This window comes from Mchenga conophoros, linkage group LG3 (assembly GCF_057382185.1).
Source record: "Mchenga conophoros isolate Kocher_MC1m ecotype Shallow Benthic linkage group LG3, M_conophoros_male_GT1.1, whole genome shotgun sequence".
NCBI lineage: Eukaryota > Metazoa > Chordata > Actinopteri > Cichliformes > Cichlidae > Mchenga > Mchenga conophoros.
Genome location: NC_140528.1, coordinates 50,491,774 through 50,518,997, shown reverse-complemented (window position 1 = coordinate 50,518,997; position 27,224 = coordinate 50,491,774). Strand labels below are relative to the sequence as shown.

At 38.9% G+C, this 27,224-nt stretch overlaps 1 protein-coding gene across 3 annotated transcripts; it reads right to left on the bottom strand.

The window, feature by feature from the left end:
• Window positions 1–445: 445 nt before the first annotated feature.
• txk (TXK tyrosine kinase) lies at window positions 446–20,461 on the bottom strand. Of its 3 annotated transcripts, none has more exons than XM_085262784.1 (16): window positions 19,970–20,461; window positions 6,804–6,852; window positions 6,245–6,326; window positions 6,029–6,166; window positions 5,885–5,949; window positions 5,460–5,519; window positions 5,292–5,346; window positions 4,494–4,573; window positions 4,238–4,362; window positions 4,073–4,147; window positions 2,635–2,806; window positions 2,329–2,545; window positions 1,595–1,659; window positions 1,347–1,465; window positions 746–903; window positions 446–608 (listed from the first exon to the last, which is right to left on the bottom strand). In XM_085262784.1, exons 1-16 carry the CDS (start codon window positions 19,980–19,982, stop codon window positions 537–539), a joined length of 1,545 nt encoding a protein of 514 aa, XP_085118910.1. In that variant the 5' UTR covers window positions 19,983–20,461; the 3' UTR covers window positions 446–536. The 3 variants fall into 3 exon arrangements, with proteins under 3 accessions (XP_085118910.1, XP_085118920.1, XP_085118932.1); XM_085262794.1 differs by lacking the exon at window positions 19,970–20,461 and adding an exon at window positions 15,728–16,049; XM_085262806.1 differs by lacking the exon at window positions 19,970–20,461 and adding an exon at window positions 12,702–12,793.
• Between the last annotated feature and the right edge of the window lie 6,763 nt (window positions 20,462–27,224).

The following is a 27,224-nucleotide window of genomic DNA, read 5'->3' as shown; positions in this document are numbered from 1 at the left end:
TGATTGTGGGATTTGTATAAAATATTTATAAAAGCCATAGGCCTGTGGAAGTTGACACAGTGTCCTCTGAAATAATTATGCCATGCTTTGTGAAGATTAGTCCACTGGTCTAGGGAGATAGAAAACATGTAAACATGTGCTAACATTTTTATGACACCAATTTGTTGTTGTTGTTGTTGTTGTTCCGTTTCAAATTTTCAATGAATGATGCATTCTCTTATTCATTTGGTCACTCAATCCTAATGTACACAACTGCATACTCATACTATTAATATATTTGTGCTACTATCACTTTCATGTGTGTTTCATGTGCACAGTAAGTTCCTTCAAATTCAAAGCAAACAAGGAACAGCATTGATCACTTCATTGTTCGTATGTATCCATAGCTGATGTGCATTAAGTAAAATATATAACAAGAGCATTAAAGCAAGGCCTTATAAAAATATTTATTTACAAAGACAGAATAAAATATATTTACATTCATGACAACAATAAACAAACAGTTTGGAGTCCAGCGATATAGTAATATGTGTGTGCTAGTCTTGATTTTCTGCCAGTTTTCTGATTTCCTCCAGCAGTTCAGAGAAAGATGGCCGACCATCAGGCTTCTGCACCACCACCGAAGAAGAAAAGGAGACGTAATAGTAGATGAAAAGAAGAAGAGGAGAAAGATGTCATGCATTTCTTTATAGAAGGTGCAGAAACATGGTACAGTCAAAATATTAAAATACAAAATGTTTAATACCTCATGCCAGCAGCGGTACATGATGGCGTACAGTGGTTGTGAAGCACGTTGTGGTCGGTACAGCCGGATCCCCCTGGTGATGTCAGTAACTACGTCCACATTTGATCGGTTTTCAAATGGAGTCCGACCCTCAGAGAATATTTCCCACATTACCACACCTGGAGAAAAATAGCCACATATATGTAATACTAGACACATATTACACACACACACACACACACACACACACACACACACACACACACACACACACACACACATATATATATATATATACACATATATATGTATGTGTATATATATATAAATATATATATACATATAAACATATAAACATATAAACACACACACACACACACACACACACACACACACACACACACACACACACACACATATATATATATATATATATACACATATATATGTATGTGTATATATATATAAATATATATATATACATATAAACATATAAACACACACACACACACACACACGTAGAGAGAGAGAGATTGGGAAGACAAAGAGAAGCTGCAATCTATTTTAAGCTACAACTACTCAGGAGCTATACACTTGGTATATTTGGCCTGTGTTTCCTCACCATAGGACCAGATGTCAGACTTGCTGCTGTATTTACTGTAGTGGAGAACTTCAGGAGGAGACCACTTCACTGGGAACTTGGCACCAATTGAACTGGTGTACTGATTGTCTAGAACGTATCTGGCAAACATAGTTGAAGAATTTAAATATAACCAGAGAACAGGTGGCAGGAGTAGTTATTCACCATGCTTTAGATTCTATAGGTAGTCTGCATAACAAATGTGGTTAAAATAAAAAAAAAGAACATACCTGGTCATTCCAAAGTCGCTGACTTTCACCACATTGTGCTCACTAACCAGACAATTCCTGGCTGCCTGGATATGGAAAAGAAACATTATAAACCAAATATTCAGCTAGAACAGATCTCATGTGTACACCACTTTGTGTTGGTCTTTCAAGTGGAATTCCAATAAAATTGATTCATGTTTGTGGCTGTAATGTGACAAAATGTGGAAAAGTTCAAGGGGGCCGAATACTTTTGCAAGCTACTGTATGTTTGAGCATTTTAGTTATTTTAATCTTTGGGTTGAGCAGCACAAGTTTTGAAATTTATTTTTTGAATCTTGTCCTTCTTCTGTTTTAAGATAAGATAAGATAGAACTTTATTAATCCCTCGGGTGGGTTCCTCTGGGAAATTCGGTTAGCCGACCAAATCACATATTTTAGTATTTTATATTTTATTTTACCTAAATGTAGTTATTATTTATTTATAATTTCTAGTTAATCTCTCTTGAAGATATATATATATTTATATTCTTAAATATTATACTCTTATAAATGCACCATGGGATCTTGGGATATTTTGGTACACTGAATACTGTGTATATTGTTATATTGACAATAAAGACCTTGAATCTGAAGATGTCAAAGATGCATTATACAGGAGTCTGTACAAACTCTGTACAGGTTCAAATCTTACAAAAAATATACCATGATTTCATAGACTGTTACTCATGTTATATAGAATTACTGTGTTGGCTCACCAGGTCTCTGTGGATGAAACTATGTCCCTCCAGGTAATCCATCCCTTCACACACATCCTGGCACATAGACAAAAGCCACGACTCCGGTAGAGTTCTGCTCCTTTGCCGCAGGAAGTTCAGCAGGCAGCCATTCTCCATGAACTCAGCTACGATCAGCAGGGGGCGCTGCTGCAAACAAACGCCATACAGCTGTACAAGCTTAGGGTGGCACAACCTCCTAAAAGAGAGATCAGTCACAAAATGTTTTTAAGGAGCTCTTTAATTGCTCTTCCTTTTCCCACATCCGGATTATCCCGACATCCTTACATCATGACTTTGGCCTCCTCGATAAAGTCCTCTTCATACATGGCTCCCTCCCTGATGGCCTTGATGGCCACTCTTTGCTGTCCCCTCCACTTGCCAAACCTCACCACGCCAAACTGACCACTACCCAGCTCCTTCATGAAGGTCAGCTCACTGGGATTGATCTCCCACTTTTCTAGAAGAAAAAACACAAGAACAAGATAAAGTGAGTAAAGACAAGAGTGAGGTCATCTCAAAACCTCTTGCTCTATGAGACCTAAAAACCAACCAGTATATAAGAAACAGAATAAATACAAGTTGGGAATTTCATGTGCTTTTCATGAAAACTGCTAATTCTTAAAAACAAAAAACAAAAAAAAACTTTAGTTATATTATTTAGTTAAATACTTAGATGCTTTTTAATTTTTCTAACTTTGGATTCACTTTCCTATTCCTTATAATGATTACACTTATTCAAAAATAATTCAAAAATAAAGAACACACCCACATTTAGTCTATGATAATAATATAATTGCAATATGCCACAGGAAATGTTAAGATGAGATAACCTTTATTAGTCGCATGCGTGGGAAATGAAAGAGGAACAAATTCTGATATAAAATAACACATCATCTACAAACAGACATTATATTCTAATCTGTATCTTTTTTTCAAATCAGGCTACAAAAATGAAAGATACTTTCAGCTATTTTCAAAATGAAAGATATTTTCATTTTTGTGTTCACTCATTTACTTTGCTATATATTAGATGTAGCTCTGGTCATATCTGCTTGCTTCTCATTCCTGTCCTTGTTAAGGATGCATTTGCATACATTTATACAACCAGTTTCTGAATGACCTAATTCTGTCCACATTTTAAAACTTGACTGCTAGCCAGTGAAGTAATTTGATAGAAAGAAGTTTGCGTTTAAGCTGCTAATTACAGCTGTTTTATATTTCCACTGTTATGTGGAAATATATTACTTTACAGAGGTTGAAGATCCAATTTCAGCAAGCTGTCAAAGTTCATCATATTCTTTTAGTAAGAAGAACAACTTTATTCATTGACTGATCATTCCACTTTAACCTTAGCTTTCATCAGGGCGATGAAGGCTACAGGCCAAGCACTAAAGGTTACAAGGGCAAAATGTGTTAAAGCCCCCAAAATTGTTGAAATTCTGTGTGCGCTTCAGTATCTTTAGACATTTGATCTTCTACATGACTAAAGAGCCAATATAGATAGAAACATAGATATAAATATAAGTATCTTAACTGCAAATCATGCAAAGCTACTCTAGCCCAGTCCCAGAATAAAAAATGTGTGAGTTAGGAAATGAGTATAACAGAAAACCGTTTCAATGGCTCAGTAAGAACTATAGCTGACGTGTTTCTCCATCTCTAAATTTAGCAGGTATTTTTGACTAATACTAGAGAGGATCTGTAAGTGTTTATATACACATACCTGAGCTGAATCCTGCCGTGGCAGGGACACACCTTCCCATTGGTCCGACTGGATATCGCAACCTGGCCACTAGACCTGCACAAAACATGCAAACAAACATATCAACTGCAGTATTGAATGGAAAACTGACAGTGTTGTTTTTACAAATACCATGTGCTCAATTACCTGCTGCATTGTGTTCATGGTAGTGTATGACCTCAGGTATGGAGCTGAAAATGTGTTTTTCAGCTAAGTAGTATTGCTCATTGTCAGTTATTTTAATCTGGTAATGCCTGACATCTCCGCTGGAACTAAAGACAAAGAAACAGAAGAATTGATCAGTTTGTAGGTTAAGATGTGCTTTGTTTGTGATTTTAATTCAGTGTATTTTTTGTCTTTGTCAGACAGGCTAAGATTTAACCCTTCAGGTTACATGAATCACCTTATTGTTTTGGTGTAAACAGAGACGGTGTAGACTCCCTTTCGACTAGACTCCCGGACCACAAATCCCCCCTCTTTGTCCTGGAAGAAAACAAGAAATAAACATTATTTATTTGAGTAATCGTTAATCATTTTTTTAAATAACATAATGTGTCTCAATTTGGATTCTTCTTTTAGTTCACTTTTTGTGCTGTGAAAAAACAACATTTGTAATGTTAAACTATTTAACATTGAATTATCCAGTAATTACTGCGGTACAGACAGCTCAGGATATTTTTGCCACAGTTTTAAAGAGCAAAGTTTTAGTTTTGTTTTATCAAGCTGGTACTTGTCTTGCACAGGTTATCACATGTACGTATCTTCGAAGACAGTTTACTAACCAAACTTGCCATCATTAGCTGATAATCTGATGCTCCGCCCTCTTGACCAAATATGGTCATGGTTATCTCCAACACTCTAAAGATTACATTTCAAAACTTCGCTAATATAATACTGAGTGTGTGCATAAAAGCATCCACTTTGAGTCTGGTCTAAAATAATCAGTCAGATACAGCTTTTCACATTTGATAAGCTAAAAATAAAACAAACAAACAAAAACATTTTTTCCAGGAAACAACAATTATCTAAGTAGTAGTAAACACTGCTCAAAAACACTGACTAGAGAGGGGTAAAAACTTCAGTGCATGGTTGATGTACCTCATATTCATTGATTCGGGCCATGTCAGCATACATGAACGCTTTACTGCTAAACCATTGTTTTTGCTCGGCTTAGAGCACATTTAAATAGGTGCATAAATACCTCTTGTCTTAGCAGCTGCTCTGCTTCTGTCCTAGTGATGTTCTTGCAATACCACCTACAGGATGGACAATGAGAATTTAAAGGATTGTTTTTGTGATTCTAAAATGACTAAAAACAAAAGCAAAAAGAAAAAAAGAAGGCAAAAGTCAAAAATATGGTAAAACTTACGGGTTTGCCTCGATTTTGTTTTTCTCTGTCACATAGTTACTGGGGATGAAGCCTTTATTTCTGATAGAAACAGAGTAGGAAGAAAAAACACTGATAATCTAGAATCTTTAAGATGTTTAAGAATTAAATAAAAAAAAATAGTTCTAGATTGAAAAATTTATTTACATTTCAAAATGAAAATTTGTAGGGTGTATTTCATACACTATGAAATATTTTTATCTATACTATATGTTATTAAAAATAAACAAACATATTTTTGTGTCTAGAAAACTTCACATTCCTATAACAAAGCAATATTTATTTGTTTTACTGATCAAGCACAATCCCACCAATAATTGCTCTATGATATCTTATATGAGCAGTAATATTGCTCAAAATACTCTTGCTGTAACAAACACAAACACTGAAATTTAAATTGAAAGTACCCATGCTTGTCCTGCGCCCGCCACCACAGCTGGTCTTGCTTGTGCAGTATGATGTACTCCTCCCCCTGTGGTCACAACACAAAAGATTAACAAATCTCTGCAGTTTATTTTTGTGTTTCTATTTGTTTGCATGTGTGTGTATACCTGTTTGAGCGTGAGGTCAGTGTCTTCCTTGGCGGTGAAGTCGTACATGGCCACGACACTCAAGAGGCCCTCACCTTCACCGTCCTCACCCTCAGGAGGGGGGAGGGGGAGCTTTCTCCTTGACCTCTCGACCTGTAACTGAGACAAAAAGTAAAGATTAATTCATAGAAATGAATGAAACATTGAAACACACAGAAGCAAACCCATTTGACCTACCCGGGTGGGTTGTCCTGAATACCGCCGGTTTGGGAAACAAAGGGAGGTTCTGCTCTCCAGCTCCACACGAGTGCTGAACTCCCTGGAATCAACCAATCAATCAGTGAGTCTATATGCCACATATGTTTTTTTGTTTTTACCCAAACTGATTCAGTTCACTTCGGTTTCATTTATATAGCATAAAATCAAAACAATAGTTGCCATGTGGTGCTTTATATTTTAAGGCAAGGACCCTGCAATAAAACCAGCAGAGTCGCCTCCTGGTGACCATTTTAAAAATTCAGGTTTGAGGCAGCCTTTATTTCACATGCCTTGGTCTGTGTGTCAGTCTGTGCTAGCACTGTTTTATTTTGAAAGTCTTGAGTCTCATGTGCTTGGGTTTAATTCTACTTCCCCTGCCTTGTTATTCTGTTTTTGGTGCCAGCTGCACTCCCACCTCCTGTTCTTCCCATCATTTTTTTTTAAAATCAGTTATAACTTAATGTTTTGATCAGTATCTATAAAATGAACGAGCTCCTTGTTTTTTTTTATGTTTGTTTTGGACTCTTTAAATGCCCACCTGGTCTGAACAGCACAGCAGCAGCAGATGATCGACCGGATAGAGTGATCTGAAGAAAGGAACAAACAAGAACAGAGTTGAATTAGTGAAAAAAGTTTCCCAGGGCTCTATTCTTGGCACACTTTTATGTTCAAATATACCTCTTCCTCTTTTAATCTAGATTAATCAAAGACATAACATTTTTTCACCACTGCAGGTTAATATGGCCACCTGCTATCAAACAGTTCCAGTAGCTTTGATCTGCCACGAAGCTTTCTAAACTAATGAATCTAACGGATTAGTTCATCTTCTTCTTTTGACTGCTCTCTTTAGGGAATGCAAATCCCCAGCATCGTCCAATGTCACACAACCCTCTGCATGTCCTTATTCGTCACTGTATATCCTTGTAGCTCCTCTGTGGTCTTCCTCTTTTCCTCCTACCTACTAGCTCCATCTTCACCATCCTTTCTCTAATATATCCACTATGCCTCAAATCATCTCAACTCTATCTCTCCAACTTAGCTTGACGTATTAGTTATTCCTCAAAATAAAAATCTATGGTCTTGGGCTACATTAAGCTAGGTTCACTGACTAGGCCTTTGATTAGCCTCTTAAGATCAGAATAATTTCCATAATTATATCACTCTTATCTGCTACAACACATTTATTCTTCCCGGCTTTGACTACTAGACTACTACCGGCTTTTACCTCTCACATCCAGAGTCAAGTTGGATTCACTTTTATGTATGAGACAACAACAGTTGACTTGACTTAGGAATCCTAAGTCAAAACAAAACCATATTCCTCTAAAAATAGTAGGGTGGAAAAAGAATGGGAAAAGCAGCCAAAGAAAATCTCTGAGAGACCTTCAGAAAGTCTAGAGAGCTATTGCCTGAGTCCACTTAAAAATAAAATGACAACACAGGTTTACATTCACATTTGCTGATTGACTTTCAATGTAATTTTCCATTTCTGTTCACTCACGACTAAGACACGCACAACGAGATTTAGAGATATCTCATATTTCATGCGGTTTAAAGACTGAGTCGCCAACGCTGACAGGCTTTTAGGGGTGTTTGGATGACGTTTGAGGCCCAGTTACATAAAATACACTGATCTCTGTGTTGATGAGGAGAGGTCTATGACATACTTATCAGTCTAAGTGATATTGGAGCACTTCAGACTGTCTGTCACAGATATGGTGTAGACATGATAATTACATCAACTTTATTTTTGTTGCTTAAACTTGAGAGTTGAATGACTTTGAAAAGGTTTTATTGCTAGCAGAAGCTTTAGTCAAAAACACTGCTCATCTTAGCGTGTCGTCTGCATGCAGACATCCGTAAAAGCAGCGACGGAAATTGTGGCCAATGGCTTTCATTTGATGGCCGTGATGCTCTCAGTGCAATACGTTGCATGAAGGTGATTGTAAGAGTAAGTGCAGGATGTGATCACACTGTCAGTTCGCACGGTCAGACAATCAAAGAAGAGAGAGAGAGAGAAGATGTTATGGCAGGGCTCTCTTTACAAAGAAGAGTGCATTAGTGAGAGTGTTGCTAAAAACCACAGAGCCAGAGTTAGTGGAAAAAGAACAGTGTGGTCAGATGAGTCATCTTTCACCAAAATTTGCAGTAAGTGAACAAGCGCACATGAGGGGAACACATTAACGGGCCGAATGCTGGACCCCTGGATTTTGCACCCCTATGTGTGGTGTCCACACATAGGGGTGCACATAGAGTTCAGATTATAACACAAGTTGATGCATCAATGTATGGTCTCAATGGTTTCTATTACTCTCTGCAGTTTAAAAGAACCAGAAACATTGATTGATGAATGGATGACTCTCCTTCCACCTCAACCTGAATTAAGTACAACACAATTCTTTGCTTGGAGGTTTCCAAAGCCTCAGGCACGGACAGGTTGCTGTACTTCTTAGGCGCCCCTTTCGTCATCAGACTTCTGCAGGTACAAAAACTGGCTTGATATTTTTGCTTCTAGTGTCCTTTAAGGTGGGTACTGCTCCTTGTGACTGTTTGTCGTATAGCCAAGCAGTGACGGTCACAGTAGAGAGTGTCCATAATGAGGCATTCACATCTTCTACTAGACTTTCATAGGGTATTTCACATAGTCTTTAGAGTTAACCACAGAGGGTCGACGTTCCCATCTCTCTCTCTCTCTCTCTCTCTCTCTCTCTCTCTCTCTCTCTCTCTCGCTATCTGTACTAAAATCAAATAAAACTAAAGGTTAATTAAATAATTAGAATTTTTATTTCAAACAGAACAGATTAGACTTTTGCCTCCAGACGCAGCTTCCTCTGTAGCTTTGGTCATCTCTTGATATTAAGTTCAAATACATGTTAATTTTCTCTCTGTGGTTTTGTGTAGGAGGTCTTTGTCAGGAAGTGCAGTTTCCTGTGAGCCTGTGTGCGCATGCCTGCATGTGTGTGTGTGTTTATGTGGGCCAGCAGACAGGTGTGTCTGTGTGTGATGGCTGCATTCCTTCCTGTGCAACTTTATGAGTTTGAGAGAACAAAAAAAAACCACTCAAAGGCAAAATGCTCAAAGTGTCACATGATTTTAACTGTAACTGCCAAATGCATCTATGGCATGTCCCATCATGCTTTGCATGTGCCCTCCCTGTTGTAGAAGTTAAGCCATGGGAATTATGAACTCTTCTGTTGGTTTTTGGTGAACCAACACCCTAATAACAACCAGTCTCCGAGGTTTCTATCAGCTGGGGCCCTAAAAACCTCAACTTTTGGATAAATAAAAGTTACATTTTATTAACTGATTTGTGTTTATATGTATTTATTCTGAAACTTTTTTTTACTTTAAATTTTTCCTCCCACTGGTGCACAATGTCATAATTACAAAGTACAGTTTTAAATCCTAAATCCTGTTTACTTTTTTGTAGGTTGTTATGTTTTAAAGGATGATCAGGCTACTGGGAGTGGATGAAGGATCTGCCCAGCCCAGCAGCCACCGCCAGTCTAAATCTCATTGGACTGGCAGTCAAATCTAATTTAGGATGTGGTCCCAGCTGGTGAATATTTATTTAAAAGTTTACCTGTAAAGAAAAAGTAGGATGTGGGACAGCTTTAGACGAAGGCTGCAGTCAAATAGCCCAAAAAAATGACCTCTTCTATATCTGATCAGCCAATGGAAAATGTAACAAGGTCGAGGAAAGGTGTGAAGGAGAATCAGGAGTTAGGAAAAGAGAAGCTCAGTGATCAGAGAAACAGACAGCTTTTAAACGCAACTCCTCAACAGTGTGATCATTTATGTAGCTGACATATTTCTTCAGGATCATAAAATGCTTATCTCGGACTATTTATCGGTGAAATCATGTCACTTCCTTACCAACATTGTAATGATAGATAAACAGGAATAAATGGGCTGTAAGGTGAAAGGAAGTGTTTGCCTATCCTGTCATATTTTCACTTCCTACTGGAGAGGTGATCCAGTGTAACCTCTACCTATTCAGGCAATACAGCAGCTGTTAAACTGTGGACTCAGCTCAGAGGTCATCCAAATGACTGTGGCTGTGAACAATTAACGGATCCAAACAGTTCTCTGCTCCACTAACTGGACGTTCAGCTGAAAACCTTCTGTTTCAGGTTACAGAGAATCCACCTGCTGGTACCACAGGACCTGCATTCATTTTATATTTTTGCTTACTGCATCATAGTAGATACAGCTGTCAGACTCCTGAACTCTGCCTCCTGACATCTGACCCACGTTAAACTCATGGACTGAACATACACACACCCACAATGGACAACTGTACCCTCAAACACAATAATAACATGGACTGAACCACCACTCACAACCACTAGCACTTTATATAGCCTCTGTAGAAACTATCTACACCCTCACTTATCTTAACTGCACTACTGTATAGCTCTGTGTAAATAATCATTCTGTACATTCGATAATCTTTAATCCTACAACTGTTTACAACTTGCATAGTTCCCATTTCTGTATAGCTGTATATCCCAGATTCTGTAAAGTTATTTATTTCATATTCTGTATAGTTTTTCATATTTATATCCTGTTCATATCCTGTACATAGCTTGTACTCACTACAGCCTGTACATACTTATAGTTATAGAATATTCACAACATACTTCATACCGTGTACATTATAACATACCATAATAGACCCATTTCTGTAATATACTCACATATCTATATTATTGCTAATATATATTGTAATATATCTATATCACTAAAGCACTTCTGGATGGATGCAAACTGCATTTCGTTGCCCTGTACCTGTGCATGTGCAATGACAATAAAGTTGAATTCTATTCTATTCTATTCTATTCTATTCTATTCTATTCTATATTAACCGAATGTTTTCTAATTGTCTATCATTATGACTCATGGGATGAAATCATCTCTTTTCTTTTCATAAGAAATGTTTCAGTGTTTCCTCTAAGCTATTCACCTTTCCTGAGTATTTAAAGAGATGAAACAGCTCTTAATATGGCCATCATGCAGATACTTCTGTTTCAAGTCGCTTAGTTAGGAAGTTCCCTAAAGCAAACTGACTCTTTGACTATAGCCTCTGTGTCAACCTGGTTAGTAAGTCATCCGTTGAGGTTATTAGCTTTCATTAGATGAAAGCAGTCATCAGATGCGTCCTTGTGTTTGCTTTGGCCGCTAGCAGATTCAGAGGTGTGGACTCGAGTCACATGACTTGGACTCGAGTCAGACTCGAGTCATTAATTTTATGACTTTAGACTTGACTTGAAAAAATGTTGTAAGACTTGTGACTTGACTTGGACTTTTACACCAATGACTTGGGACTTGAATTGGACTTGAACCGGTTTACTTGAAAAGACTTGATATTTTACCCCAAATATAAAATTTAACATGCATATTATATAGAGATTGAAAATGTGACGTCATTCACGGGTAGAACCGCAAAGGATTCTGGGAACTCGTGGCAAGCGGTACTAGCGCACGCAGGCTTTCAATTAAAATCAGTTATACAGCGATAAAAAGAAACACAAGAAGCCGTTGTATTATTAACTGCAATAGCCGGTCGCATGACAGCCACGGGAAGCCGACGGGTAAAGAGATCGGTTGTTATCGGATTACCTCGTTGAAGAGAAATTGTTCGAGCCATGTTTCCGAAGTAACAAAGAGGCGACGGGTGGCCTGGATTGCAGCCATTCAAATGTCAAATATAATGTCCCAGAACCCTCCAGCTAGGGTTGCCAACTCCCTGAAAAATAAATAAGGGACACCTCGTGGCCAGGGCCGGGCAACCCAGTTGTCTTCACCCTTCCCAGTGTGGTAGCTCTTTTTTTGTGTGTGAAATTATTTTTTAACCATTTGACTTGAACTTGATTTAAGCAGATGCATATTCTTTGTGATATGACCATATGGGAAACAAATGATCATTTAGCCATTTATTTTTAGCTCACAATGACAACATTAACACAGTAAAACAGGTCTCTTTCTTAAACAGAAGCCTGTCATGCTTAACTTTTGAGAATATAAGTAAATCTTTCTTTAAAAGAACTCTGTCCTACTTAACTTAAAATTATATAAATTAATAGAAAACAATAGAACGAAAAATATTCTTGTAACAGTGCACATTTAGTGCATTTAGTACAATTGGCTTCAGTTGAGGTATTATTTCAGCTTTTCTAAAGCTAATCAGCTGCTCCTGTTTGTAAACCCACTTGTTCCCATGATTACGCATCATAACTCATCATCATTATTCATCTATGTATTACTTTTATGTATTAGTCATCTATTTGTTGTAATCATCTATCCTTGCAGTTGTTTATTACACAAAATAAATTATATTATCACACTTCTGGCCACATAGCCCTGATATTCACTGCACATGCCCATATTAACCTTAACCAGAGGGTTTAAAAAAAACAAACCAGTGTTTACATACCATATCTGCTTCTGCCGTGGCCTGGCGGACAAAAAATTGGTAAAGGGTTCCCCGAGCTTTCATGCCCCTCATGTTCTTCATGTGCCCACCAATAGAAGCATGCCTATGGAAAAAGTGCGCCGGCACACAGTGCAGTGCGCTTTATAGGTGTTATCGTGCACTTTTCCAGCCAGGTGTTTTCCTTTTCCCATTCCTCCCTGTACTTTTGCAGCCTTTTTTTTCTTTCTCTGAGCGAACAAACATTGCTGCTCTGATGCTGGGCTCACACTGTGCGATTTTTGGCCCATTTTGAGCCGATTTATGAGTCGTGCGACTGATTTGGTGATCAGCCCGATTTTGGCCTTCATCGTGCGTCGTGTAGTATACGTGGGGTAACGAGAAGCGATTAACACCTCACGACCAGCTCCCGATCATCAATCGCTCGTGAGGGTGTCACCGCAGCTGCTCACGCGCAAACACGTAAACGTCGGTGAAAAAGACGGAGCAGCACGGCTGTGCAGCGTGTGATCTGGACACAAGCGATGGAGGCACAACTTGTAGAACTTTGGAAAGCTCATCCGAGCCTTTGCCATGTGGCATCACAAAATTATCACGACCACAACAACCGTGAAAATAGTTGGATTTACACTGCTGCTCAATCACAGCTGCCTGATCATGTTTTTCATTAGCAATTTAGCAAAGTTGATGTGGTGGTGTGTCTGTGTGAGTGAAAGACAGAGAGAGCGAGCGACAGATTTTCTGTTATAACCTTCATTTTATGGAGGCACAGTGTGCCGTCCGAGACTTGCACCGCAGTGTCGGCGTTTGTTTCCCTGTTGGCCATGCTTGTTGTTGTGGTCATCGGTTGTCTTCCGGTATTTTCTCCGTAAGCGACCTTTCCTCAACCAATGAGATGAGCGGTAATCTGACTTGTCATACTCGAATTGTCATAAGTGTGCTGTCAGCTCATTGGTCACAAAGCAGGAGAGAGGCTGGGAATTATGTTTTCAAACAAAGCGTTAATTCCATAAACATTTATAGACTACTTTTGATTCTCACTGTATTACGGAACAAAGTGCGTCCCTTATTAGCTCAATACGGGACGTGTACTTTTGTTTCTAAATACGGGACGATTCCGTATTTTAAGGGACGGTTGGCAACCCTACCTCCAGCTCACAGGTTAGTCTGCTCCAAGCATTTACACAAAGGTCAGTGTTTTTTAGTAGTTAATACGTCACTTTCATAACATAATTGGTGATATAGGTTACAAGCAAGTCTGGTGCTGAACAGAAATTGTCGCGCTATGCTCCTTTGTTTATTGTGCATAAATAGTGAATTGTCCTGACACAATATTGCGTTTCGCTTCTGTTATTATGGTACATTGACAAAAACATATACTTTTATTCACAGGATAAAACAGGTTTTTTGTATCACTAATTGCCCAGTACGATTACAGCATACAGTATTATTGTCACTGCTACATTTCTGTGATGCTACCAGAAATTATTTCCACTACTAATTAATTACCGTTGAGCTCAAAGGTCCTATTAATAAACGGTTAACGAATGTGTATTTATGACGACGATTTGTGACACTGGTAAACTTATGATAGGTACGATGGTCTTTACTTTCTACACGGTGCATTTCAAGGTCCTGTACCCATCCGTCGGTAAACTGTACCTGGGCTTGTTGCATTGACCTGAAGTTACTAAACTTCATGAGTGTATGCACTCACTCCAAGAACCGTATGATTATAAATATGCATATAAATATGCTAAGATGAGATAGCTGACTTCATCTAACTAGCAAATGTTGTCCAGGCTACGTTGGTGATACAGTTTTTTTAATGTGTATGATATTTTTGTCATGCGGTTTTAAAGCCGGTCCTACAACCGCATCCAAGAATAACATGCAGCTTATCTCAGAACTGTCGGTGAAAATTATTCTTGGAGCTAGGTTTAATTGAGCTGCATTTTAAAGAGGTGCAATTTCACAATTTGTGTATATTTTCTAAGTTCACTATTTTGTCATGTGTTGAGAAAAACACAGATTTTAAAATTACATGGTCTAATATTTACATTTAGCATAACTGCAACATTTTTTTTTCGTTGTTTTTTTTTTTTTAAAGACTCGAAAGGACTTGAAATTCAAAGTTTCAGACTTGTGACTTGACTCGGACTTTTACACCAGTGACTTGAGACTCGACTCTGACTTGCCTGACATTACTTGAGACTTGACTTGAGACTTGAGGATAAAGACTTGAGACTTACTTGAGACTTGCAAAACAATGACTTGGTCCCACCTCTGAGCAGATTGCTAAAGTCATCCATTGACTGCACAAAAAAGGCAACTTGTCTGCAAACACCTGCCAACCTCTTGCAAATCAGTAAAAGCAAAACTCTAAACGGTTTACAAAGTGTTACAATATGAAACTCTGTTATGAGTTATCATTGCAATCAACACATTTCAAGTGTTTCTATGAAGGCAAACAATGTCCAGTTTGTCTCAGATTGTGTTGAGTTTCACTACTGCTTGGTAATTTGTTGAAGAGTGTTTCCAGACAAACTGGCATCTTACTTGCAAACTAAGGATGACCACAGCAACCTGCTAGCAACCACAATACATGTATGGACAGTGTTGGGAAGGTTACTTTTAAAATGTATTCCATTACAGAATACAGAATACATGCCCCAAAATGTATTCTGTAACGTATTCTGTTACGTTACTCAATGACAGTAACGTATTCTGAATACTTTGGATTACTTAATATATTATCGTGCTTTTTACAACAACGTGAATGTACTATTGCTGTGTGATTTATTACTATTACTGAAGGTCCGCGACTCCGAACTGTAGTAAAGGGACCTCTGACTAATACGGCGGGGTCCCTGTCGGCTCGTAGCCGAAAAATAGCTTTACTTTGTTGTGTGGGTCAATTTTTCTTGCGAGAGACAGAGAGAGGCGTTGAAAGGCTGCTCCAACGGAACTTATTGTTTCGGAGGAAAACACGAACAAAGCGTACAGTCGAGTCTTAATAGCTTACTTACAACTGGGCTCGTCAGGCACTCTTCTTGGCTGAAGTGGTTATTATTATATTTACATGCTTCCAGCTCCCGTTTTTCCTCGATGACAGCTCGTACCTTTCCACTCCCCTTTTTCTCCCTCCTCGTGCTCACAGACCCATAATGTGTATGGCAGTCCATTCTCCCTGCAGCACGAACTACACTGCCCATGATGCTACATTCTTTAGAGCTATGCTTGTAGCATTCTGCCTGTTAGCTTAGCACAACAACAACAGCAACGAAAAGGCGCTCTCTCACCCAGGAAACACACAGTCGCAGAGAGAGAGAGCGTCACCCTGTAACCATGGCAACCGTAACGCTGCCGCCTGGAACAACAGAACGTAGCTGTCAAACAAAACCCAAACAGTCCTGACCCGCGACAATGTGAAACAGGAAAGTACCGCAGTGTAATCCATTTATTTCAACAAAGTAACTGTATTCTGAATACCACCTTTTTAAACGGTAACTGTAACGGAATACAGTTACTCATATTTTGTATTTTAAATACGTAACGGCGGTACATGTATTCCGTTACTCCCCAACACTGTGTATGGATGACCTTGGTGTAGTAAACCTCTTTGCAGCCAGTTTCACCTAGAGACTTGCAGCAACTTCCCGTAGCTGGTCAGGGAACACACAGTTTTATTGAGGTATCTGTTATTGCCAGGGGGTCTAAGAGGGGTGTAATCGGCAGAAAAAAACACAGAAGCCATATCCGTGAATTCTCAGATTTCTAAGATTTGTATAACTGATGCTAAATGCATTGTGCATTGCCAGGATTATATTTTTAAATGGGCTGGCATGGGTCATACACTCAGGTACTGCATTCTTTTTCTTTCTTTACTGCTTTACCAAGTGGTAAAATAAGCACTTAGATTCTAAATAAAAGTAGGGCTGAACGATTATGGAAAATAATCTAATTGCGATTTTTTGCCCCAATATTGCGATGCGATATGCGATTATTTTTTAAGGTCTTTGTCTTCTGTATTATTAAACAAAGACAAGCAATACATCATATAGTATGGCCAATACTATATTACATTAATTTTAAACTGTTCTTTCCTGGAAGACAGACCTCTGTTATGATGACATGAGGTGATGCATGAATTGATGACTGACATTTTTATTTAACTTCTTCAATCACAACAGTATATTTGAACATACACAATAGTTTATTTTTAGCTTACAAACATCTGAGCATAAAGTGCTGACAAGGAACCCTGGTGTAAACATTAAAATGAAAGTCAGTACAATGTGCAGATTGCAGAAATATACATAAAAAAAATCAGTGGCTTTACCACACTCAGTTTTTCGACATCTGTGAACTACTAGACAGTCATTCAATTAAAAAATAATATTAAATAAATAAAACTAATAAATAAAAAATACACACATCTTACTGATCTCTGCAGTCAGTAACATTACACATAAAGTGCAAACATAATAGCAATTGTATAAACACACACACAAACACGCCTTTAAAGTTTAAAAGCGTGAAATTGGACGGTCTAGCCTTCTGATTAGCTAATCAGAAGGCTAGTTCTGATTAGCGTCACCGCTGTCTCGGTGGAGTTTAATAAACTCGGCCGTCTGCTTCTTGCTATCTAAAATATAACCAGACACTGGTGTAAATTCTCGACTGTCTCATACTTCTGTTTAATAAGTTTTCTGTTTGACGTTTAGTCAGCTGTGTGAAAACCAAGGAGGAACCCACCCGGGGGATTAATAAAGTTTTATTTTATCTAATCTAATAACTTTAATCTCAGCCAAACCGATTTACTCACGAACAAACAAAACACTGAAAAAAGCCCAACAATAACATTTTTAGGTTGTCTAAGTGACTTATATATTACGTTTAACCCGAGCAGCGAAACTCCGCGGTGATCTGAAAATGATGTGCCGGGAGTTGTGCCGTTCTCGGCCGCATCAGTAACCCTCGAGCTCCCGGCTAGCTGTCGAGCTGGTGGGTAGCAGACGCCTCTGAAAACGTCGAAGCACTTTTGCAAATATGGGATATCTTGATAAACCGAGCAGATATTTGATGTTTACACAACTACTTTCTCGCCTGAAAATATTTTAAAAGTTTATTTTGTGACCCAGAAAGATTAGTATGAGTAATTTTAAAACTTAGTAGCGGCCGCCATTGTTGGAAACTGGAGTTTGGCTGGGCCGCGCTATGAATTCTGGGATATGGTAGTAATTTGGACAGCCTTCGGCGCGTCGCTGTGACGTAATCGGTCTACAAATGCGGCCTCAGGAGGATGCAGCCCATGAATTTGGACATGTCCAGAGTATAATCGCAGCCTTTGCGGTTAGAAAATTGCACTTGATCATGTCGCGATATTATCGCAAATGCGATATATCGTTCAGCCCTAAATAAAAGTAATAATTGTCCTTTAAAAGTAACAGTTAAAGGTTTCAGAGTGTATGTAGAGTACCTGAAGTGAAAGCTGTGGATTTTAGTTGACACTTTTTGGGCTTCTGATTCCTGTTTTCTGTGGTTAGCCTGAGGATATTAACTGTAATATTTCCTTTGGGGTGAAAAATGAAGCCAACACTGAAGTTGGCGTCATAAGGCTGGTTGCAGACTTCTATTTTAGAATGCTGAAAAGAAACACGTTCATGGCCTGTTACGAAGTAAGTCCCTCTTTTCATAACAGCTTTTCGTTTTTGTAACTCATCTTGGAGTTTTACTGGTAAGGCCCAAAATTATTCTTTAACAGAGATGCTGTTGGTTGCTTAGCATGCGGACACAGGCAGCTGTAGCTGCTAGCTCTCCGCTTGGCCTCTCCTCTGCTAAACTGGAATTGCAAACTTGTTCTGAAGTGAAAGTCTAATCAGTCTCAGCTGCAAAACAGTGCATAAAGCAAATATTAGCAAATAAATATGCTAACACAATTTATTAAGATGGTGAGCATGGTAAACGTTAATTGACAGCAAATTAGCATTACTTTTGTCAACATGAGACTAACAGGAGAAACCTGAACTAGCTCTACTTGGGTTCTGCTCAGATTTAAAGGCCAGTATGAGTGTACCTTCCTGTCTGGGTAACTGCACCTTTGTGCCATGTGAGAAACAGAACTGAAACTTTACATTAGCAAGCAAAACACTCCTTTCTGCTCAGCAAACCAGAGGTGTTAGTTTGCATACAGGTGTCTCTGCCTTTCGGTCGACATTTTCACATTGTCCTTAGCTCAAGGGTTTATGCATAATAAATGTGGAAAAAGTTTCAAGCCAAAAACATGGTTTAACGGTTTAACAGCAGATGCTTCAAGCTAAAAAATACACTTTTTTGGATGTGCATACAGATTTTCTCTTCTTTTATTTTTAAACACGTAAACTAAGCCACACTGTTTTCATGTTGTTGTGTTTGTTTGGTTTTTTGGGGGGGTCAAATCAGTGGCTCTCAGGTAAAAGTGCAGGTAAAAGCTAAACTAAGTTAAATTAATTTAAATTATGGAGGGAAATTACTTCATGTGGTTAAAACTCAAGCTTTACTGTTAAGGACTACAAAAAAACTGTCAGGTAGGCTGAAGAAGAGGGAAACCAGAAACAGTCAGAAAACTAAGACAACTAAGCAACAAATGAGAACAAGACCTGAAAATCATCCCAGCTCGGACTTTTTTGAGATTCTAATTTTTTAAAGAAGGAACATTCAAGTGAGTCACTTCAGACGGTACGAACGTGAGCTACATAACTGTGGCGTTGTGCCATTAGCAAGAATTAAAGTAAAACTCGTGTAAAGCTAGTCTAGTGCAGCCTAAGAAGAAAACTTTGGAGCGGACACCCCTGAACATGGCATTGAAAGATTATAAAGAGCCAAAGTTGAGTCTTTGTTGTGTTTTGTCATGTGATGAAGTGACATTTCAAGCCAAACTGCCATTTTGGTGTCCCCTTTAACTGCCTGACTGCCACAGCTTCAGAGATCAAGAAACATCAAAAACTTTCAGAAGACGTTCATAACCTTGAAGTTACTTCAGGTACAAAGTGACGGGAACCTATGGTGGTATTAAGCCCGGCCGTTTGTTAGATGACGTTTTAATGGTCTCGGGCTCATTTCACGCTGCATACTAACGCCGCACATTTTACTCACATTTTCTCCTTTAACGCTGAGTAACTCATTCTTATCAGTGCAAATGTTGGCTTTTTTGTTAGTTTGCTGCAACCTGCTCCAATGTCAAAAGAAGAAATAAGCAAGGTTTGTACGTATGTTCGTAAATTACTTACTTGAGTGAATCATGACTGTCTGTTTCTTTTGTCTTCCACCTCTGCTTTTTTGTCTCCCTCCTTCTCCTGCTTTGACTCTTCTTCTATCTCCTCATCAGCGCCACTTATTCTTCTTCAGTTCTTTTTAGGTCAGCTCGGTTCAATCTCTTTCTGCAACCATCGGTGGGGAGCTGATAGGACGCCACAGGTGGGAAACCATCGAATAATTGAGCGACAAGGGTGCAGAGACAGATTGAGGTAGAAAGAAAGACGGAGACACAGGCAGGCAGGTGGGTGGAGGAAGTAGAGTAGGTGAAGAAGAGAAGGCAAAAGAAAGCAGATATGGGCACAAAAAAGAAGAGGAGGATAGTTGCCTTGCTGCTGTTGACTATTTTTTGAGTCAGCTTTTAGACACATGAATCAAGATTTAAATGTCTGAATGCAGAGCATTTATATTTACAGTGTTTACAGAGAGAGAGCGGGCGAAAGAGAGTGGGAGAAAGATGAAGACAAAGATACAGAAAGGAAGTGAAAGAATGACGTGAATGAAACCACAAAGCATCCGTCTATGTGAATATCTCCAGGAAGAGTGTGCGCACACACACACACACACACACACACACACACACACACACACACACACACACACACTGAGGCTCATAATGCAAAAACAGGGCTCATATTTTATCCTCCGCTTAGCTGCTATGACCGTCAGAGCCAGTTCAAAATCTGGTCCTTTGACTCCAGCTGCTCTTTTTATTTTTGTTATTCATTTTTGTTATTTCTTTAGCAAAGGTTTTTTTAAAGGAATGTTTTAACAGAAATGTTTGACCATGTGTTACTCACACAGGTTTTCTATTTGCCCCTGATTGACCTCATTCAGGCTTCAGCTCAGCCACAGCTCCACCCTTTTTTCATAATTGTTGGCCACATCTGGTCCACAGAAGATTCACCTGTCCTGTAAATGAACTGTACCAGAGGTAGCGTAATTGTGAGCTATCCAAATGCTGTCTAGGGAGCTCAGAGTACAAGGTCACTGTATGTGATTAGAGGATCATAAAGTCATAAATTCTTTCTGTGACTTGAAAGTGTCCCATCCAGTCATTCCTTTAGTGTAAAATAAAAGCATATAAAAATATTTCATGGGGTACAGGTTGATCCAGTGTAAAGTAGTTAACTGTAAGAGTTTTGTTTCAGACTGAATAGTTTTAGCACCGGGGTAATATCGTCCAAAACTGTAATTTCCTCCTCAGAAAGGTCAGATGCCTTGTTAGAGTACTTTCACCTTTTCTTTTACCTGGTCTATAAAGGTTAGGGCCACATCCCGTATCTTCTTCATAATTCCTGTTTCTAGCCTCCGTGTGATTGGCTGAGTGAGATAGATCAAAGATATAGCAGAGCTGCTAAAATTAGTTCAGCAAACTCAGAACGATGAGGTACACACACAGCTGACCAACACCTACATATTGTGGTCACTCCTTAATCTTATTCACAACTGAGGATAGCTGCAGCAGGACTGTATGGGTCATGATAAAAGGAGTAGAGTGTCAAAGCAAAACTCTCAATTTACTGCTCGATCTACGTCTCTACCCTCACCTACAGTCACGAGCTCTCGTAATGACCAAAAGAAAGAGGCTGTGAATATGAGCAGCAGTGACTAGGAAGCCTCCTGGATTAAGTTTTTTGGGCACGTCATACATGAAGAAGGCCCTGGGGCAGATGGGAGACATTTTTTCTCAGTAATTCAGGACTTTAAGGTCTTGAGTGTGTTACGTCCCTCTGCAGCCCCTAATCTCCTCAATGTTTTCAGCCGGTGCTAATTGATAAAAGCATACCTGAGGCAAGCTTCCCGGAAGCTCACTAGTCTTTGCCTCGGTGGCACCAGCCATTTTAGCCAACCTGCTATGCCATTTTAAGATAAAACCTCTTCTCACTACCACTCTGGTATTCGTCTCCTTTTTTATGTTGCGGCTTTTGAGCTGGGCCGTAACAGGGTGTATGAAAAAAACTGAGCTAGACTGGTCTAGATTCATGAAAATATTTCCCCCCTCATCCAAGAGAATTAGTCACTTCTAAAACTCCAGGTATTTAAACCTCTACGTGGTGGTGCTGATGATCACTGACCTTTTATTAATGATGTGTTTCATCATATCAGCCAAAGTATAAACAAAACAAAACCAAAAAAAAGGTGTGATCATTGCCACTGTGTGTAAAACCACTGTGAGAACCATCGTGTGACCAGGTTAGGTCACCTGATGCTAAATGAAAGCAGAGGTTGAAACACCTGGTAAGACAACCCAAGACAGCTTTGTACTACAGATGGTTGATAGCTGGTGACATAATCCACCACCTCTGTTCAACGTTCATCTGAACGTAACATTTGCAGTGGGAGAAACATCTCGTCACTCATATAAGGGACTTCTTCTGTCTCAGCTGACTGTTTGTGTTCTTGGTCCAAAATGTGAAGACTGGCCTCGTCAAAGAGGAGAAAGGGCACTCTTGATTGCCACTCTCACCTTGCCTGGGGTGACCTGAAGAGTTTCACATGGGAACACAACGGTTTTCCTGAGGGCCCACAATTCATTAACAACAGGGAGCACCCCCAACACAGCCTGTCCATACCTTGTACTCAGGTAGGCGCTACAGGAGTCTGAAAGTCTGACATTTTTAAATAAAAGCAGGCTTTCATCTGCAGAAAGCAAACATTAGGAAGAGGTTCATTGAGATAACCAGATGGTGGCTCTTATTCTCCAGTCTACTACTGAAGCATGACAGAAGAAGAAGAAGATGATACGATTTAAAGAGTTCCAGTCAAGGCTCAAGTGATGGGAAACCCCCTGTTTTTTTCTCTTTCGTGAAGGCTTGAGTCATGTTTAAGTGACACGTTTCACGCATATCATCATTTTTCTGAAGTATGTTAGTTTATGTTGAACCCAGTCAAGTGTAAAACCTTATTTTTCATATTTCTGCTTTTATTCAACTGCAGTTTAAAAATATGTAATATAGTAGTTCACTGTTAGACTGATCATTAAATGGTTAAACAGTGGTAACTTGCACACTGACACGTTCCCATTACTTTTTTTTTTCTTTTTGCCTGTCCTGTTCGGTACTTTAGCATCAGAATTGTTGTCTGAAGGCCAGGAAAGATGCAAGTGGAGAAAATATGCCAATGCCAAATTTTTTCACTTGATTAATCTATATTATCATTGTTTATTTATTTTATTTTATTTTATTTTATTTTAAGAAATTAGAAGACACTGAGAAAAAAAAGGAGAAAACAAACGAGAGAACAACACAATATAGAGACAACAACCTAGATACGTGTAAGTAAAAGTAAATACTAAATATTGAATGTTATTGAGCAGCACACAGGTCCGACAGTGTACAATATGCTTTAATGTAGCAGCCAAGGAAGATATAGTTTGTGTCTGTAAGCACTCACGTGTACACCTGTGTGCGTGAGCGCTTAAGTTCAAAAGGTTTCTTATGCAACGATCTCCTTTGTTATTTTCTTTTTCAGCAAATCTGTGGTAGCGATCACTGTCCAGCTTTATCCAAGATTTAACAACTGGACAAATGGCCTCGTGTTCATCTTTGGAATATTTTGGGTATAAAGAGAAATTCATGGTCGACATCATGCCTGCAACCTGTCCATTCCTGTAAAACAAAGCCCAAATAGTCATTCTTCCACCATCATTTGATATGCTGTGTTTGGTTTTCTCCAACACACTGCTGTGCATTACAGCCAAACTTTTTAATAAGAAGCTTTCTCCCGGTAACCTTTCCTATCAGTGTACTTGGACTGTAGAGTCTTCAGTATATATATCTTACAATCAGAGATGGGCTTACTGTAATCCGATTACTTTTTTCAAGTAACGAGTAAAGTAAGGGATTACTATTGCAAAAACGGTAATTAGATGACAATGACGTAAGCGAGTGCGACGTTCGTGACAACAACTGTGTGCAGATCAACAATGGATAATATATCGAGTGCGGGAGAGAGTATGAGCGTGCAGCGTTTAAAGCGTGGAAGCACTGACCTTACTTTGAGTTTGAGACCATAAAAAGTGACAAAAACATTAGTGTCCGTTGTGCGTGGGAAGAAAACTTCTTTTTACAGTGAAAACTCCCTAAACTTCCAAGCAAGCACCGAGTGCGCTACCACGTAATGGGAAATTCACAGTAATTAGTTACTGATTACTTGACCAACACTGCTTACAATAACATCACCTTCAGTGCATCCTGTGTTGGACATGTGCCATTTTAGCTCTTTGTGAGACTCTTGTGGTCACAGCAAACGCTGGTTTCCTGAGATGACCATATTAGGGAAATCACCTCCCTCTGATCTCAGACAGAGCAAAGAGCAGAAAAGAAACTATGTTCAATGGCATTTTACAGCATTTGGCATCATTTGGCAGCATTTGTTTAATATGAGCATCCGCAGTATGTGTAATAACAGAAAATGAGCAAAAGCGGAGAAAGTCAACTTGGCAATTTTCCAAAATATTTGCCCTTATAAATGCTTCCACCTTCAAAGGTGGTCTAACTTTTGAAAATGTCTTTTCAAAAGTGAGTTTTAGAAAATATATTCACAGAGAGCTGTTGTCACTCTTTACAGGATCCAAAGACTTTCCAAAACCAACCCTCCAACACAGCAGCACAAGCAGCATTAAATATTTTCCACTCAGCTATCAGTCGTGTGGTGTGACACCTCTCCCACAGTTTGAAAGGAAGTCACAGCCCACTCTAACTGATAACAGCAAAACATGTAAGGGTTATCCTTTTAATCACCTGAGCTTACATGGCACTGTGCAGATTTCTCTTTTCCTTTTAAACAAACAACCTTTATTTGTCACATACACAATCATACAGACTACAACATGTAGTGAAATGCTTGGTGTCCGAGCTGCAGACAGGCTGCAGACGTAGCCGTGCCATGGAGACGTTTCCTCTCCACCACAAGACATTTGTCATGTGTGGTCTTCCTCCTTGTCAAAAATGTTCAGTTTGAAGAAAGACCATATTTTAAAAAGAACAAAAAATTAAAAATACACAAGAATATCTAGTAAAATAATCCAGATTTTGTTTATCCATCTGTCCATCCCAAACTCCTCCAAGCTCTGCCTTTGAGACACTGTAGGTGACTTATATTCCTATTTTAAATTGACCTAGAGGACATTTCTGGGGCATTTGCTGAAACTGAAGGTCTTTTGGAAAACCTAACTTTGTTTTGCTGATTATGAGCAACACTTTTCACTTTTAACAGTTTTCCCAAATATGACTCCGATCTCTGGTACAATATGTTGACAGAGATTCAAATCTAAACAAGAAACAAAAAAGAACATTATGCGTCTGATGTTTGATTATCAATCATCAGGTGTTGAGTGGCACAACAACACTGAAAAGACCTGTGATCCATAGCAATCCTTTCTCTGTTCTCAGTCATTTGCTGCTGCTTCTACTTTTTTTTAGTAAAGATAACAATGGCTCAAAGTGCCTGCCATGAAGAGTATACCCACAGGAAGTGTTGTGCCTCCACAGTCTAATAAAAGAAATGAAACCAGCAGCATGAAAAAAGTAAAAGCGTGAAATGTGTTAGAAAGTTTACGTCAACAATGAAATAAAGTAAGACAGGTCATTAGTCTGAAAAAACTCAAGGCTCAATCCTGCACTCCTGCCAGCTGTTCATGAGCGAACTCGATTAAAGCTTAAAGTACTTATGAGAACCTGAGCCTTAAAAATTATGCATTAATCTTAAACACAGGCTTAAAAACTCTGCGATAGGCCCTGGGAAGATGATTCATGCGTGTGTGTGTGTGTCCTTATCACCGTGTTGGATGCAACACATAAGTATAAATCCCTTGTGAAGTTTGGCTAATTTACCTAGTGTATATCAAGCCAAATGTTATAGTTTAATATAAGATATCTATCCACTCTAGTCAGTTCATCATGGCAGGGTAAACCGTTCATATGTGCGTATAAAAAAAGTTTAATTTGATTCAATTTCCTCTATATACACACACACACCTACGCATATCTATTTTTGTGTTTTTATTTTGGACTTTACTGGGGTAGTTCAAAATCATTGTTATTTATCGTATACTCGACCTTGGTGCAGCCTGTCAAATTCACCCACATCTGCATCAAACATCTGTTTCAGTTCCTCTTTCCTTAAGATAATATCTTCATGATTGGCTGCCCTTTACAAACAGAAGGTTTGATAAGCAGGTGGGTGGAGCTCCTCTTACAGAGTTATCATGTTTCTCAAGAAGCACAAACCAATCAGCCAAGGAGCAGCCGTTGGCTTGCGATGTAAACTACATAAGAGGCTGATGCCATTGCTAGCATTCGTGACTGAGCATGGGTTTAATTGCATTGTGGTTGTGTCCTAGTGTTTCATGTGGTGCCAGTGACAATAGAAACAAGTACAATTATGAGACTTTTTCTCTTTATTCACTGCTCTGCTTATCTGACAGCTGTGCGTCCTTATATTAAAGCTATGGCTGGCGATGTGTCACCATAGACGGTACTGATTGATGGTGCTGAGCAGGCTAGTTGCCGAGTGCAGCGTGAAATTTCCATGGAGATGCATCGCAGGTTAAGCTGCAGGTTTTGTCACAGCATTTCAAAAGGGGTGTGTGTTTAGGTATAGGGTTTGTGGAAGGTTTAACACAGAAGAATAAACCCCCTGTAAGTTTGTGCCCATCAAAGAGAAAGAGGTCAGCAATGTGTGAGAACATTTGACCGGTCAAATAAGTCTGACAACACACTAGGAAATATTTAATAGTTGATGGTGCTCGTTAATCTGAAAACTCCTCTCTGCCCACTGCTTTTATGGAAAGTTGCACACAAATTTTAAAACGTGTAATGTCTGATAGGACAGCCAAGCTAACACTAAATGACTTTGAAGGTAGGAAGGGTCCAGTGAAAATCATTTTTCAAGGTGCATTTTCTTTACATTTCACCTGACACTCAAAATTCTAGTGTTATAGTAACGTTACTATAACACTAGAATTTTGATTAAAACATGATTTAAATGATTAAATCATGATATGCCATATACATTTTCCTTATGAGATGAATTGTCAGTGCAAACTCTCCACTCACACTCCACTGACTAAAACAGTCACTTTATCAGAAATGTTTTGGTAGCAGAGGAGCATGCTGGGAAATGTATCACTTATACTTCCGCACCTTGTTCCTTGTCAATTTGTGCAAAATGTCTGCAACCCCACACACCTCAACTATGTTCCTCTTATGGAGAGGTTATCCGGTA

Coding starts and splice junctions, on each gene's coding strand:
- txk (XM_085262784.1), bottom strand. Junction 4,363..4,493: donor GTTTACACCAAAACAATAAG/GTGATTCATGTA, acceptor CTTTGTCTTTAG/TTCCAGCGGAGATGTCAGGC. Junction 609..745: donor TGTACCGCTGCTGGCATGAG/GTATTAAACATT, acceptor GTGGTGGTGCAG/AAGCCTGATGGTCGGCCATC.